Source organism: Mixophyes fleayi, chromosome 10 (genome assembly GCF_038048845.1).
Source record: "Mixophyes fleayi isolate aMixFle1 chromosome 10, aMixFle1.hap1, whole genome shotgun sequence".
NCBI lineage: Eukaryota > Metazoa > Chordata > Amphibia > Anura > Limnodynastidae > Mixophyes > Mixophyes fleayi.
Genome location: NC_134411.1, coordinates 3,222,544 through 3,239,414, shown reverse-complemented (window position 1 = coordinate 3,239,414; position 16,871 = coordinate 3,222,544). Strand labels below are relative to the sequence as shown.

At 41.8% G+C, this 16,871-nt stretch overlaps 1 protein-coding gene across 1 annotated transcript; it reads left to right on the top strand.

Moving 5' to 3' along the window:
• Positions 1-8,824: 8,824 nt before the first annotated feature.
• On the top strand, positions 8,825-16,223 carry GNG3 (G protein subunit gamma 3). Its single transcript, XM_075187641.1, has 3 exons — positions 8,825-8,936; positions 14,475-14,581; positions 15,782-16,223. The coding sequence occupies exons 2-3, from the start codon at positions 14,483-14,485 to the stop codon at positions 15,908-15,910; spliced, it is 228 nt and encodes a 75-aa protein (XP_075043742.1). The 5' UTR covers positions 8,825-8,936; positions 14,475-14,482; the 3' UTR covers positions 15,911-16,223.
• The last annotated feature ends 648 nt before the right edge of the window (positions 16,224-16,871 follow it).

Genomic DNA, 16,871 nt, shown 5'->3' with positions numbered 1-16,871 from the left:
CAAGGATTCCGAGTCAGCAGGATCAAATGAGCGAGATAGAGCATCTGCCTTGATATTTTTAGATTCACAAACGGAAGATTTTGAAATCAAAGTGGAAGAAGAATAAGGACCATCTTGCCTGGCGAGGCTTTAGGCAGCGGGCAGTATGCAAATACAGCAAATTTTTGTGATCAGTGTAGATGGTTATGGGAAACTGTGGTCCTTCTAGGAGATGCCTCCATCTGAAAAGAATCAATTGGATGGCCAGGAGCTCTTTGTCACCAATACCATAGTTCCTCTCAGCAGGTAGGAGGCGACGGGAAAAGAATCTGCAAGGACAAAGATTACCAACAGAATCTAGTTGTGAGAGCAGTGCCCCTGTACCTATGGAGGATGTGTCCACCTCCAGAACAAACGGACAAGAATATTCGGGTTGTTGGAGGATGTATGCAGAGGAGAAGAGATATTTTAATGTAGCAAAGGCTTGGGTGGCTTCCACCAACCATACTTTGGCATTCGCAGACTTACGAGTCAGGGCAGTGATAGGTGCCACTAGGGCAAAGTATCCTTTAATAAACTGGCTGTCACTCACCGGAGTGTGAGTGCCTCCACTCTGGTACGTGGTTCTCCATCTTTCCCGCTCACACCTGTGTGGAACCGCGGCCATCCGCCATCCTGTCGCACTGGGCATGCGCAGGTCCCTTTAACAACTACACCTGACCACTAATGTGATTGATTGATGGATCAATCACCCCTCCCTACTTAAGGCACCTGCAGCATTAGGTAGTGGCCTGATCTTGAAGTCTCACTCCCAGTGAACTTCTATAGGTGTGTGCAGTTTCCAAACTGCTTCCAGCTCTACTCCTGTGTGCAGTTTCCAAACTGCTTTCAGCTCTACTCCTGTGTGCAGTTTCCAAACTGCTTCCAGCTCTACTCCTGTGTGCAGTTTCCAAACTGCTTCCAGCTCTACTCCTGTGTGCAGTTTCCAAACTGCTTCCAGCTCTACTCCTGTGTGCAGTTTCCAAACTGCTTCCAGCTCTACTCCTGTGTGCAGTTTCCAAACTGCTTCCAGCTCTACTCGTGTGTACAGTTTCCAAACTGCTTCCAGCTCTACTCGTGCTTCAGCTTCCACGCTGCTCCCTGCTCAACTCAGCGGCGGTTCCCATACCGCTACAACGCTTCACTTCTCAGCTGATTCCGAATCTACACAACTGGGTATGCTCTACTGACTATTGACTATTGCCTATTGCTCGCATACCAGTTGTATCCATTTTTATTCGTTGCACAGGGTACAAGTACCCATATAGACTGTGTTACTGCATTGCTTCATTTAGGACAAGCTTTCACTCAAGCTACGATATCTCCTCACGCTACTACTTAGCGTTATTGTGCATATCTGCTGTGACCAGCTTCTCCTCCCTGCAAGGCATCTACTCCATACAGACTATTCATTGTGCCTTCCATCTCTGCCTCACAAGACATTGCTCTATTCGCGCTGTTTCCATACAGCCACAGTTTGCCTTTCAACTTCACTCTCCTGCACCTGGACAAGTCCTTATTCCTTCTCACAGCAGTGGTACAACTTGCTGCACGCAGACCACTGACTTCCCTGCTACCTACCCGCACCTGGACAAGTCCTCTTATCACAGCGGTGGTACAACTTGCTATACGCAGACCACTGACTCTCCTATTACCTACCTACACCTGGACCAGACTCCTCACCATAGCGGTGGTACGACTTGCTGAACGTAGACCACCGACTACCCTGCTTCCTACCTGTACCAGTACTATTCTTCCCATCACTGCAGTGGTACAACTTGCTGTACGCAGACCACTGACTCCTCCTCTACCTACCATCACCTATCCACGTCCACTCCTCGTGTCTACATTATCTTCAGCCTCCAGTTTACTGCTCCAAGTCGCTGACTTTCCTCTAACCATAGCTGCAAGTCGCTGACTTCCTCAGACTATCTCTACTCTCCTGCTGTTGTGTCGCTCCAATCATTCACCTGCCTGCTTTGAGGTGCGTGTCATAACCCCGCCTCTCTAGCAGAGTTCCATCTGGTGAAACTCGGGTAAGCAACTCCTAGTGCCCGTGACAGTAAGATCAGGCCCTGACAGACCCAGGATTGGAACCAACAGCTAAGGAGATGCTGCAGCATCTGATCACTCGGGTAAAACAACAGGATGTTCGGCAGCAACATCTGTTCCAGTGTTTCCAGACTCTGGCCACCCGAGGAGTTCCTATACAAACTGTTTCAGCGACGATTGAACCTCAAGCGCCTTCTCCTTCCCCAGTGCCATCCCAGGTGTCTACTGCTTCCACGCTACACCTGCCTACTCCCTCAAAATATGATGGAGATCCCAAGACGTGTAGAGGTTTTTTGAATCAGTGCTCTCTCCATTTCGAGCTTCAACCTCACCATTTTGCCACTCACCGTGCCAAGATTGCCTACCTCATTTCTCTGTTTTCCGGACAGGCTCTTGCGTGGGCCTCCCCTCTTAGTCTTTTTATATGTCATTCAGTGTCACGTGTTCCTCCAAAGAGGAGCAAAGTGCTTTGTTCATTACAGTTCTTTATGTTGCCAAGCCCATTTATGTGAAATTATTATGGGGCCATTGTGATTGAAGAAAAAATATGGATTACAAGCACTTTTGGAATATTATGGGGTCATTCTGACCGAAGATAAGAAGATTGTTTACATGGATTTTTGGAACACTCTGGGTGGACGGGGGGCTTAATTTTTTTGGACTACTGGAATGCAATTTTTTTTTTGGACAGCAACAGGCAGGACTTTAGGAATAATATGGTTTGCTTTCTGGTTATTTACAAACCTTATTGAAGTAACAGCTTACAAGATTGGATTTTTTACAAATGAAGACATTAGATGGTAAATATATATGGTTTTATTATTTTTAATAAATATGTGGATTACACAAGGGTGGTAGGTTTTTTAGGGGTTTTATTAATTTTAATAAAGTAATGTGGTTAAAAAGAGGGTGTTGTGGTTTATTCACATTTTATTTTTTGGGAATATTGGTCACAGCAAGCCCTGGGCATGGTGCCACTTGTGGTTCTCCAAGTGCCAGCATGCCCTGGCTGCTATGATCAAGGCTGACCAGGGCCATATGTGCATGGCGATCTTTGATGTAATGGACAATGTCCCTAAGCATTCCTGGGCACAATCCTGCGCCCAGGAATGCCTCAAGTCTGATCTGGATGAACAATCTGCCCAATGACAACCTTTAGCCTTTGGCTAGTACTTTGGTGAGGATCTTGTAGTTCATGTTCAGGTAAGAGATGGAACGCCAATTTTTAAGGTCACACCTCTCCCCCTTGCACATATACAGGATCGTAATCAGTCCCTCCCTCATAGTTGGAGGCATTCTGTCCTCCACAACCATCGGCTCATACAGCTCTAGCAGGTCCAGGCCAATGAGGTCCCACAGCGCTACATAGAGCCCTGCTGGGGGACCATCACTACCGTGGGTTCTATACGGCCTAAAAGATCTAGCGGCAGAGAGCAGTTCCTCCAACGCCAGGGCGGCGTACATGACCTGTTTACCTGCAGGATCAATAGTGTTAGTGATACCTGACAGGAATTAATCAGCTGCTTCTGTGTCTATAGTCTTATGGGAGTAGAGGTTGCTGTAGTAGTCTGTGATGACTCCCATGATGTCCACTTTGCCCTTTCTGGGATTGTCGTTCTCATCTCTCAGTTCAGTCACGGGTGTGTGGCCGGAGTGGAGTTTTCTGAAAAAGAAAGAGCTACATTTATCACCCTTCTCCAGATTTTCCACCTTGGAATGGAAGACGATGCGTCCGAATTCTTCCTCAAAGTGCCTTTTCAAGCTCCCCTTGGCCTCCACCAGATCATCCTTCACATCCCAGCCGCAAATTTGGAGATCCAGAAGGGACTGTAGTTGTCTTTGCAGCCTCCTGAAGTTTCTCTTCTTCTCACACGCCTGTTGTCTACCTTTAGCCTGAAAGAAACTGCAAATTTTGACCTTGACATATTCCCACCAGTCAGACATGCAATCAGAATAACATTTGTCGATCTTCCATGTGATGTAGACGGCCCATAGCTCCTCTAACACATCCTCCCTTCCCAGCAAAGCACAATTACATTTCCAGGAGCCTGAGCCAGGTGGAAAACCATAGCCCAGAACCCCCTCAAAGAGAATGGCCCTGTGGTCTGAGAAGAAACAGGGAACCATGACATGCCCATTTTGTCTTACTACTCTAGAGGTAAGGACAAAGTCAATACGGTAACACACTGAGCCATCAGGGTGGCTCCAAGTATAATTAATAGAGCCAGCCCCCATGGATCCCACTGCATCTTGCAAAGATGCTTCGTCTACCATCTCCTGCAGCAACCTAGAAGTAACATCTAGCTTAGCAATGCTACTAGTAATACGTCCCCCTTCCTCTATAGGACAGTTAAAATGCCCAGCCATCACCAGCACCCTAGTGGTTGACAACAATGTTGGGCAGCAGGTCAGAATCCACAGTCTGTGATGCTGGCTTCCCAATGTTAAGTACCAAATGCTCTGTATGAACTTCATATAAAAATTTACTCACTTTCATTTAGTTATCCTTTAATACTTACATTTTTTTCCATGGTAGTGATGATGATGCTATTAATTATGAAGGAAAGGTAACCACCACTTCACTACTGAGAGTAATAGGGAATGGTGTGTAGTTGATCGACCTCCTGTTGCAGGTGCAATGTGCGCAGGCTGTAAGATGAACTAATTTGTCCCCATAGAATGGCACTATCGTCCCCACCTCTGAACTGCCAAAGTTCTGCTGCTAGCATGAAAAGAAAAGGGTGCTGGAAAGGCAAATTGTGTGAGCTCAGCTTTGATATTCAGCTGAAAGCAATGTATCATGGGAGTCCAGCATATTAATGTGGAAAGGTGGTCCTGCAGAGTATGCAAGCTACTACTAGTAAATTGCTAATGATGCTTTATGTGTCATTATGGTGGAGTCAGAGAGAGGGCTGGTGAGCGATCTCAGTACGGATCGAGAGGGTGCAGAAGCCAAGGCAGAGAACAAACCGACTACCTAAGTGGCCGGTTATGAGGGAACTGGAGGAATTGTCACGTCAAGTATCAAATCATCTTGTCTATCAGTGACCTGTCTTGGTGTGCTGTGGCCTGGAGCTGCTTTTATTATGAGAAAGTCATTGTACAGAAAACATACTAAACGATATAAATCATAAACATCTGCTGGATTGGAGTCTAGACTGGGGTAGAGAAGGAGCAGGTGAAGTCTGATAAGATGCATACTACACTAAACAAATAACAGAACAGGGATTTGAGTTCTTGATGGACCACATACAGATGCCGGGCACATATCTCCAGCTATAAGATCCAGCAAGAGCAAGCATGCCTAGTCCAATTATTGAGACATTCCTGACCAGTGCCCATCACTACTATTGATGACTGACCCCCACTATGTCCGCCGCCTGCCATTTCTGAGTATATACTTCAGTAACCTCCGTTTGTGTGTGATCTGTTCCATGAAGACTTACTGTGTACCAGATCTGACTATTGGTTCGTGGATTTTTCTGAAGCAGCTAAGTTTTCTACAACTGTTTATCAGTAACTCCTGCTCTCTTGCTGTACTAATGCTGCGTTCCTGCTTAGGATTTCTGTTCTACATGCATGTACAAGGAAAGCTTGTTAATTACATACTGCGAGTGTACTGCTAACTTTCCAGAGACTTGCTATTGGGTTTCAGGAGTTACCAGCCACTGGGTTCTCTTCTCTTACATTGTGACACTGTCTAGAGTAAACATAGTGGGACCATCTAAATGAAGCCAAAGCCCTCCTGGAATTACACTGGAGTCAAATTATAATGAGGGGGACTAGCCTGCCTTCAAACTCTCAGTGTACAAAGACAAACAAGCTTTATGGATCCAGCCCTGTATGCAAAAATGGCAGTGAGCAGAGCTGAACAGGTAGTGAGAGAGGCTCTCTGCACACCCTGAGATTTTGAGTATCAAAATAATTTTTCAATAAAGTGGAAAAGAATCAACTTTTCTAGATTCTACTGGAATTGGGAAAAGCCCTCCTAATTGGAAGGAGAAGAGAGATCATGCTTGTTGCATCAAAGAAGAGATAAGGAAGTGGTTCAGGGGTAGGAATTTCCTGAAGCATGTGGTTTATAGCCAGGTAGCGGAATAATTTGAATGTTATCCAGCACCAAAAGGCACTAAAGTGAGAAAACCCCATCTGTCTTGTACTACAGTTAAAGAGTGCTACAAGAGTGAAGGGGGACTTGGGAGCTGGCAATCTCTTTTAAGCCTGTAAAGAGTGGGAGATTTGGGCAGGCATGGTTAGGTGTTAGGAACTCCCAAGCCAGCACAATGAAACTCGGGGTCTACTCTGAAGGCCCGATGTTCCCTGGAGCCCCTAATGGTGGGGACAGATTTGGCTGCAGGCCGACAGAGGGTCGAGTAACGTGTACTGACTTAAGGAGAACCCAGGAGTATAGTGATTGGCGGACAGCAGCGGGCAGGAAAACCAAGGTCAGAGGTCACAAGCACAGGTTCGAAATCCAGGGACAAGCGAAAGGTCAGGAGCACTAGCGGAGGAGCAAAATCCGGATTTCAGGCAAATGGTCAGGGTCAGAAGCGTAGGTTCAGTGGTCCAGGAACAAGCAAGGGTCATACACGGGAGGTCGGTCACAGGTTAAACACCAGAGAGAGTACAAGCAGGCAGCAGAACTGTGAACAGGATGCTATAACCGGCAGTGAGGTTCAGTCCTCACTGCCTTAAATAGTACTGACGGCCAATTAGAACACAGTCCATAATGTCCTCAGCTGCAACATAATAAAAATGCAGAGCCTGCAGCCAATGGAAACGGCAGAGTGCCCGCGGCAAACTAAGTTCCTAATTAACCCTGATTACTGATCTATAACAGCCTTGCATGGCTGTCTCATACTTTCCCTATGCGCATGCGCCCGGCTGTTTGACAGCTGGCCGGGCGCTGCGCCAAAGCTCCCCTGCGTCCCGGTTGTTGCCCAGGCAACCGGGACGCTGAAACTGGAAGTGACACCCCGGTTGCCGTAGCAACAGACGGGGCGTCCCCAGAGAACCCGGAAGAGTCGAGGCGGCGCCCGTGATCACTATCAGTACCTCCCCCCTTGAGGAGGGGTCAAGGAACCCTGACTTCCAGAAGGGTAGTTATTTAGCTATTTGCTGCGAGTATTCTGATGTTACAACTTCTTACATTGAGCTAAGTGTATTAGTTTTAAAATGAAGAGATCTGGAGCTGGCGCATCTAGTGGGCTTGTGGTATACCATAAGTGCAAGTGTATACCCTTAAGACTGCAGTAAATAGGTGATTAAATACTCTGGGCCTCATTTAGAGTTGCTTATAAAAATGCAGCTTGAAAACATTTGCATTTTATGTATGTACTTTCAGTTGCCCATATCATAAGATACGAGCAACCTAAAATCCAGCATATAGATGTAACTGGAGCAAACATACCCCAGTAAATTTATGATGATGAATGTGTAAAAGGAATAAATAAATCATGTTCCCTCTACTCCCTGAGCACCAGCCTCAGCGCTAAAAGGCTCGGAATGGTTACCACTAAAGCAGGGTGACAACGAGTGTGAGGTTTCCCCTGCTAAAGTGTTATCAAGGGCCAGGCTTAGCCATGCTGGATTCTAGAAGAGGGAGACCCGCAGCATGGTGTTTCCCTGTCATAATCTGCTCTAAGTCTAGTTTAAGCAGCATAAGGTAGAGCCCTTGAGGACATGTGCCTGCATAAAGTGAAAGAGCTGGCCCCACCACTAAGAAGCAACTAGCCCCGGATTTAAATATGTGCTCTTAAGCCTGGGACAGTGGTAATAGGGAGTGGAGAGTAAATTACCTTTGGGAGTAGAATTACAGTTCGAGTTCCATTTAAGCTGACTGTTTCATCCTATTTGAGCACTGGCCTACATTTTTACTGTAGGGGTAGTGAGCTGCAAGCTAGAGTGACATGCTAGCTTAAGATGCAAAGGGAGGCACAGGTTTGAGTGAGTAGTGTTCGGAGCTTTAGAGACAGAAAGTAATGGCGGGCATGCTGGAAGTGATGAAGTGCCAAGTCCAACACTGATGGTTTGGCTTTTAATAGAGCAGAGAAAAAGTATATCCGATTAGAGACAAATGCCCAGTACAATAACCGAGAGTGATTTCATTGTGAAATGGCCTGGAATCTATGTTTGCAGTGCACCATTAGACCTGCATCACCTCAAGTACTAAACTTGTTATTAAACTACCATGTGCAGGGGCCATTTTACACTTCTATCCTACAGAGCAGAGGACTGAGCTAATTAGAGAAAACCCAGAGTCAATAAGCACCTATATCACACCAGTGTAATAGGGGTTACAATATACTATAATTTTCCCCAAAAAATTGGGAGTAATTGCTTATTTGTAGTGAATAGTAAGTATTGGATGATTTATCCATAGTATACATTCAATAATATAAGTTGCAGAAAGCTGCTATTTTGTTTTGTTATATTACCTATAATACTGCTGATAAAATCCAAAATGAGCAATGATATTAATAATGCAATTAAAAAGAGAATATCAATGTAATTTTTTTATGGTGTTTGATTTTTATTACTGCACAAAATCATACAATGTATTGTGATATTTCTGTGTATTATCTGTGTGTCAGTCAGTGGTCTGTTTTCATTAACAATATATTTGACAACTGTGTCCTAGCATTACGTACAGTTCACTCTTTGATTCTCCTTCCCTGTCCTCTCTTACAATAACCAGCTGTGCTTTACATGAGCATATTCAGTCATTCAGTCACTTCTCACCATCCTCCTCCTCCCTCCAGTCTCTCCTCCCCCATTTCTCTTTGTTGCAGGGTGTGTGTTTGGTGTAGCTGCAGTGAAGGAGCTGCACTCAGCATCCTGTATCCCTCCATCACCAAAACAGACAGGTAGGTACCAATTGCAGAAACCTTTACATGACAATGGGGAAAAGAGGGTATAAACAGCATATGTGTATCCTTGTACCTTACCCTTTGAGGGAGTCTTACTTCACCCCCTGAGAGTCTGCTAAAGGCTGCCCCTCCCTGCTTCTACTGCTCATCATTCTAGACAGCACATCTACTATACTAATATCTGGATGTACAGAAACATTATTTTGCTACATATTTACTTGCATTATATTTTTAAGACCATAACATACTTATATTTAGCAAATACCAAGAGAATAGGATATGTCATTCTGTATATATTTTGCATTATTTGTTTGTCTTTTTAAGAAAAAATCCTTCAACATAAGCTGAAAAGAATGAATAGATACAAAGAAATGTTTGGTTTTTTTTCTGATCATTTACCATGAATGATTCTTTCCTAGGTAACTAGGCACAATGAGGGCATATAAATTTATTGATAGCGAACATATTCTAAATATATTTTCATTTTGGGTACATTTTTATGTTTACAGAATGGTTAATATTTATCAGTCTTCTCCTATTTGAGGGCAGCAAAAAAATCATGCAGAAAGAGCTGTATTATTAGTAAGAGATATAGGATTCATAAGACAGCACAGCTAATAGATTGTGTATGAACACGAGCGAAGATGGAATATAATAGGACACATTTTGTTGGTATTGCTTGACAAATATGGCTGCACTGTTAATGATAGCAGGACGGGAGACTGACCCAAGTGATTTAAAGAAAATCAGAGCTACAGTTACAAGAGAAGCCCCAAACCCGTTTGTGTGTGAATACATCATCTTGTAACACATCTTAAACTTCCCGGCCATCTTAGCTTGGCAATAACAAAGCAAATAGATGACTGCAACTTAGTCACTGAAAAACAGTGTTATTATAAATATGTTACTTGCCTTTGATATGACATTGTGCATATGAGTAAACTATGTGTGCTTGGCATTTTCTGTTTCTGATGTGGATACAAATATGTGTTACACTTGTCAAAACAAACACTGATGTCAATAGGGTTACAAATCCATATGTAATTTTGCACTATGAATCCCAAATTACAATATTACAGAATACATAAACCATTTGAGGTTATTTTTTTTTCATGTATGTAGACTTTTCAAGTTTACCTTTTCATAATATACTATGTCTCTTGTGCTTATCATCCCCTTCTAATTATATGGTTACAATGTAAGCTTCTTAGCTGCCCATATTTGGGCTAAGCCAATTAATAAGGTACCCCTCTTATCGTTATTACGATTATAGATATTTATAACAATTGGGAAATTGTTATAAAACTGAATTGCTTAAATGTGCTGTGACTCCCAGGAACTTTATTTCTTTTTTCGAAGTGAAAGTGTTTTATGCAACAATATTGCAACTTGGGAACATTTCACCTTATCCTGGCAGATTCTACGCAACACAATTCAGTTCCCTATGATTTACCAATCTTATCAGCTGTGAGACATTATTGTCATCCTATTCACATCTTTTATCATGCCGTTTTTAATCCAGGTGTACCCTTATGTTAGTTTGCAGCATGTATTTATAGTAGGATATAGTATTCTCAATTTTCTATCCAACTGCAAACAAACAGAATCCCAATGCAGATGGACCCATTAGGAAATCTAACAGTACAATAATGTCATTTTATTGATTGCAGTATTATAATAACAGAAAATATCACTGTTTAATGACACACAAAGTTGCAACATTGTAGCACAAAGCACTTTAATTTAGAAAATTCTCATGTGACCCACAGCACTTTAAAGTCAGTGTTATTGCTGGAGTGTGATAGGAAATAGAACAGGGGCTAATGAATAAGCCTGAATATGAAATAGAACAGGGGTTGCAGTTTAGGACTTTCAAACACAAGAGCTAAAAGAGATTATAACCTCTATGAACCGGCAATAATATTACATCCTGCCAGGTGTATTTGGACTGACTGCTTAGAATTTCTGTTATAACACTCCAGATATAAAATCCATGCACTAGGTTATAATTAACCTTTTTATATATCCTTGTCACTTTTTTCTTACTCTTCACATCTCTAAATTTACTTGATGTTTCACTAAAAGACAACAGTTTGGAATAAGAATTTCAATGAACTGTAATAAAGCCATTATGAATAAATAGTATCTGCCTCCACAACATTTTTCTTTGTGTGTAAATCAGTGTTATGTCCGGCTAATGGATATTTGTGATATCAGAAATTAAGCATTCTCCCAGAAATGTCTATCCTCTTCTACCTTTCTGAGTACCTACTACCCCACCCCCCACTCCATCCATTTCTGAAAAGCTACAATACCAGACTCAATTGAGGATCATGAGTATGGTGTGGTTGGGCTGTGACACACTCCATCCTTTGGTGTCCAGATTTCCTGCAGCCACAGCATTTTCTCTTTGACCTGGGCTTCAGTAGTCTCTGATAACTGTCAGGGACATGAGGGATAAATGGCTGGCAAGAAACAAGGAGTGGGATGTTCCCATTTATACAGTTAATCAGACCGGTTGTTGCTGAATGAATATTTCTGCTAGTGTGGCTGGACGGCCTTATATTGGTTTGGTAACTAGCAGCTTCTTCAAACATGGAGGGCTCCATGTGTAGCAGCCATTCCTTCACCTGTACGTGGAACTTCTCCAGGTTAAAAGACTGATTATACCCATTACCAAACAATCTACTTAATGCCTATTCCATGCCATCTTTCCCCCGTCCCCTTTTATTCCTTTCCCTTCACTACCTTCCCTCTGTCGCCCCAAAATTCTGTTAGCATATTGTGTATTCATTAATTTTTTTTTTCTATATTTCTAAAAAAAATATGGACTTTGTATAGGCTCTTTCTCATTTTCTATATTGTTTGTATTTAATACGTGTCCTTTCCAAATAAAAAGCAAAAAAAAAAAATGGCCCATTGGGTTCGGGCAACTGTTCCTTCTACTTATCTCACCATGAGTCGTCAATGCTGAGTAACAGACTCCTCATAGATGATATGACTGCCTTTGGTTAAGTCCAGGAGCTTTTGTCTGTAATTCTCTAAGTAGACGGGATTACATATTCTGTAATATTTACATCATAGCCAGCACAGCCCTCTAAGTCAACTCCACAAAAGTTCTTCAATGCACATCAATGCAATGTGGAGACAAAGAGGTAAATGTATCAAGCTGCGAGTTTCAGGCAGGTGTTATTTTCACCCTTGTGTGCTACTGGAGGCCCTTCCAAGCTTTTGCTATGGACCCCACACAAAAGTCTAATTACAACCCTGGGAGGAAACACTCTGTATAAACAGGCATTAAACATCAGTCATAGAGAAAGAACAGATGATAAGATTCACAAAATGGTGGTGTTGGCGAGTCAATTACTAGTTTGATAAATGTATAATGGCCTCACATTAAGGCAGTCATTTTATTTACAAACAGATAATCATTATTCTTCCCCTTTACAAGATGAAAGTAGTGACGCTAAAACCTAAATGTGCTAAACAGCATTATACTAACCAGTGATTACCACATCTGAAAGGAATGAGCAAGGCTGAAAGGGTACAAGAGCTTTTTACTATGAGCTACAAATCATTAGCGTCTTTGTGGCCAAATAATTGTCCCAGTTGGTCATGTTACAATGTAACCGCCAGTGTCAGCTACAGTCTGCAGCACTAATGATGAAATATTTTTGTTCTGTGACAAATCAAATTAAAGTGCACTTTTTTGGGGGCGAGAATCCAACCTATCTAGTCACCGGTAACCTCACTGAGGTACTTCATAACTAACATTCACGAGGTACCGATTCTAGTGAATTGATCATCTGCTTTTTCGTGAATATTGGTTCAACCCACAATATAGCTACTTTTGCTGCATGTAGGCGAGTTTTAATTATCTGGATGGGTTGTGTGAACTCATGCTGATATGTTGTAACATTACATGCAAGAGAGCAGCTCACACTTGAATTTCCTCAACAAGCAGTAGCATAAAAACAAATAAGCCTGGAGTCTCATGTACTTTTAACTCCAGGCTGTTTTTATAGAAAGAAAAACAAAGCAGCATTTAGGAATCATTCACAGTGCAGTGAGCGCAGATCTAATAGCATGTGTCACGTATAAGTAAAGTACATGTATGTATAATATAAACAGCCTGTGGTACGGGATGCGGCCATATTTCTGTCAATGGAAATGTCAGCAGGCCAAATGCCAACTTTTATATTGGCGACAGCTTCAAAATGTCGCCAGTGTGATTGTCGATATTCATAATGCAGACATTAGAAGAGCAATGCCGGCAGGTCCAGCGGTTATATAACCACCGGCACAAAACAGTTACATGTATTTATAACTGTTTTTTGTGTCGGCGGCACATTGTTTTGTGCCGATGTCTACATTACGTACCCAAACCTAAAGAAAAGACAAGCTTAAGTTTATCCTATCTCACTACTCCACAATCTTTATTACATCATCAAACCCATAGACATCACGACGTTTTTGATTAAAGCAGGACAGATTCTTACATGCAAAGGTGACATTTTAGTCAAAATGTTTCCCTACTTGTTACAAATAAAAGCTGTGCCTAACGCTCCAAGGGGCATATTCAATTCCGATCCGCGGGATTGCGCCGGAACAGGCCGCTAACTTAATCCACGGTACCACAATAACGTGGATTTTCATTCACAGCCCATAGGCGGTACCGTATTATCGGCAGTAGTGCGCATTTTCCGCGGTAACGCGGATCGGAATTGAATATGCCCCCAAGTGTTTGTTTAGTAAACTTATTTACTTACCTTGCTCCCAACCTGCTATTACCTGTACCATGATACCAATGATAATGTAGTGGTATGTCAAATGAAAAAGGTGGGAAATAATTTAGATTGCCAACATTTTAGTAGACAGCTTTACAGAGCAGATAACAGCAGAGACAAGCAGCGGTTACAGAGATGAACAACTGCAATACCATGAAAATAATCTCTTGCTTTTGTAACTTTGGGCCATCTTTCTTTTTTTTATGGAGAAAAGAATGTAAGAAAATGTTAAAGTATAATTTGTTATATTTACATGCCAAGTGCAGAAATGGAAGCAGCTAAGAATGTACATAGTGGACATTCCAGTGCATTTGAAAAATTACAAAGCCGATTTGCTTAGGATATATGTTCACACACATCTGTATAGGGGAATTCAATTCCCCCCGAATTTCCGCAGCGTTAAAACTATTACCGTTATTACGGTAGTTTTAACCCAGCTTTCTGCTCGCAGCTCCAAAAAGCCGGCATTGAAACTACCGTAATAACGGTAATAAAGTGCATTATTACCGTTACTTTTACTCGTAACGCGGCCAATTGAATTCCCCCCATAGTGATGCAGGTGCACTGTTTAATAAATGCCTATACAAAATCTGCATCAAAGGGAATTGTTCTTTCTGAACACCTATATTTATAATTCCACAAGGTTCTTTGTGTTCTACTTTTACTTTCATTTGTATGTGTTCCCCTCATGTATCAAATATTTGTCTATATATATGCAACCAATTTACCTGATATTTTCACAATCTAGGCAGCACCATGAAAGGGGACACCCCTGTAAACAGCACACTAAGTATTGGACAAGCCAGGAAGCTTGTGGAGCAGCTGAAGATTGAAGCCTCTATGTGTCGCATTAAAGTACGTAAACAGTGCAATAGTGATAAAACAATTAAGCATTAACACACAAAGTTACATTAAACTATGGATGCACATTTTCAACTACATCGATTATCCCTTGTAAATGGTACAGAACACTTAATTTTTTCATATGCACTTGTAACACTCCAGTGCTTATTTCTGAATGTATCCACCACCGTTCTCACTATCAAGATACTCACAGAGCTACAGCCTGCCTCCTCCTACCAATGTATTGCTGACATTTGAACATAACGCATTCTCTATTTATTTTTAATCCTGTCTGCTTTCACTTTGCAAATTGCGTAATAGATAATGAAAGAATTCCTTACCTGCATCACCTGAACTCAGCCACTAAAGTGCCGTAACCAACAGCTTGTTGTTAGCTCAGTGAAAGAACAGACAGGAAATTTAAACTGCCCAAATTGCTGGGGTGTGGAGAGACTGTCAGCATGGACAGGAGCGTGGCTAAGCCAATCAATCACCACATCCAGTATACATCGCCAATGCAGACTGCAGCTATAGGATGAACTGACAGATTTCCCTCCTGCATGCTGCACTAATGAGTTCAGGTCACACCAAGTATTCAGAGATGGGATGTAACTCCAACCAAACCTAACTAAAGTAATGAGGGTTGCCCAGAAGTGGACAACCCATTTAACTTCCAATTTCTAGTACAATTTTTTTAATATAATAATGTGTATATATATATATATATATATATATATATATATATATATAATGAATTTGGGCAGCATGGTGGCTCAGTGGTTAGTATTTCTGCCTCATAGTGTTCGGGTTGTTAATTTGATTCCCGAACAGGGTGTTATCTGTGTGGAGTTCGTATGTTCTCCCCGTGTTTGCATAGGTTACCTCCCTGTTCTCTTCTTTCCTCACACAACAAAAACATGCTGGTTGTTTAATTGGCTCCTGATCAAATTAACCCTAGTGTGTTTATGTTTGAATTCAGACTGTAAGCCCCGACAGACAGGTACTGATATGAATGACAAATATATTCTCTGTACAGCATTATGGAATTGGTGGTGTTATATAAATAAATGGCGGTGATAATGACTGTACTAATATATATGCTTCAAAATCTAATTTGAAGATTCTGAAAATTAAGAACTATCACATACAGCTGTACATAGAATTCATTATGCAACTCTATGTACTTTAAAATCACTTTTTCTCTCTATGCAGGTCTCAAAAGCAGCATCTGACCTCATGACATTCTGTGATGCTCATGCGTGCGAGGATCCACTCATTACTCCAGTTCCCACTTCTGAAAACCCATTCAGAGAGAAGAAATTCTTTTGTGCCCTCCTCTGACATATCTCTTTCATAAAAGCAAACCTTCACTGAACCCTTTCTGACAAGCCCAATCCGATCAGTCTTTACCCTTCCTGTCTCTTAATGGCATATCCCCTCTCACTTGTCTTCACTATGAGTGGTTTTAACGCTGCCCCCCTATTCTTTCTCAGCATGGAGGAATTACTGACAATACGTCTATTTCCCAATCCAAAAGGGACTTGAAAAACTCTTTCCTTTCAGCCTACGGGACATTGGGGGACGGCGTATACAAGCAGTATTTATTTGTAAATTATACCAACAGTGATTAATAAATATTAACAAAAAAATACAAGTTTAATACAAATGTTGTCTTCTTGCACTCTTAGATTATCCAACTGTAAAGACCAAAGGCAAAATTATATAGTCTGTTACACGATAGCCTTATTTCCCAATACAAGTTTATAGTTAGGCATTCCGATACAAGACTATCAGCCACTTTACAACAATATAACAAGTTGGTCTTGTGTGTGGGAATTCTTACAGTCCAGGCAATATGTGAACGGCTTGGGTAAATGTGATATCAATGCCTCACTTTTGCTCTGCTTTCAGGGAATTCTGGAACAGAAAAGCAAAGTTAACATTTTGAACTTGTTTTTGTGTTACATAGTCATTTCTCTCTAAAAAGTAGATATGAAACATACTTATTTTGACATTAATGTCTGAAATTTGCTTAGATAAAAGCACCAAGCGAAGTACCCTTTAAGCATGCACCACTTTTCTTAGCTGTTTTACTAATCATTATCTACTTTTCAAAATCTCTCTAGAGAACAGTAAGGCAAACAAGTATGTCTATCAGTCACACACACATTCAGACTCTTAGCATGCCATGTGAAGGATAGAGGAGTTTATAGTGCACAGAGCAGATTGAGCTCATATGGGCATTCCAAAACCTCTCTGCTCACTGTATTATGTGCCATGTGATAGTGGTAATCATGACACT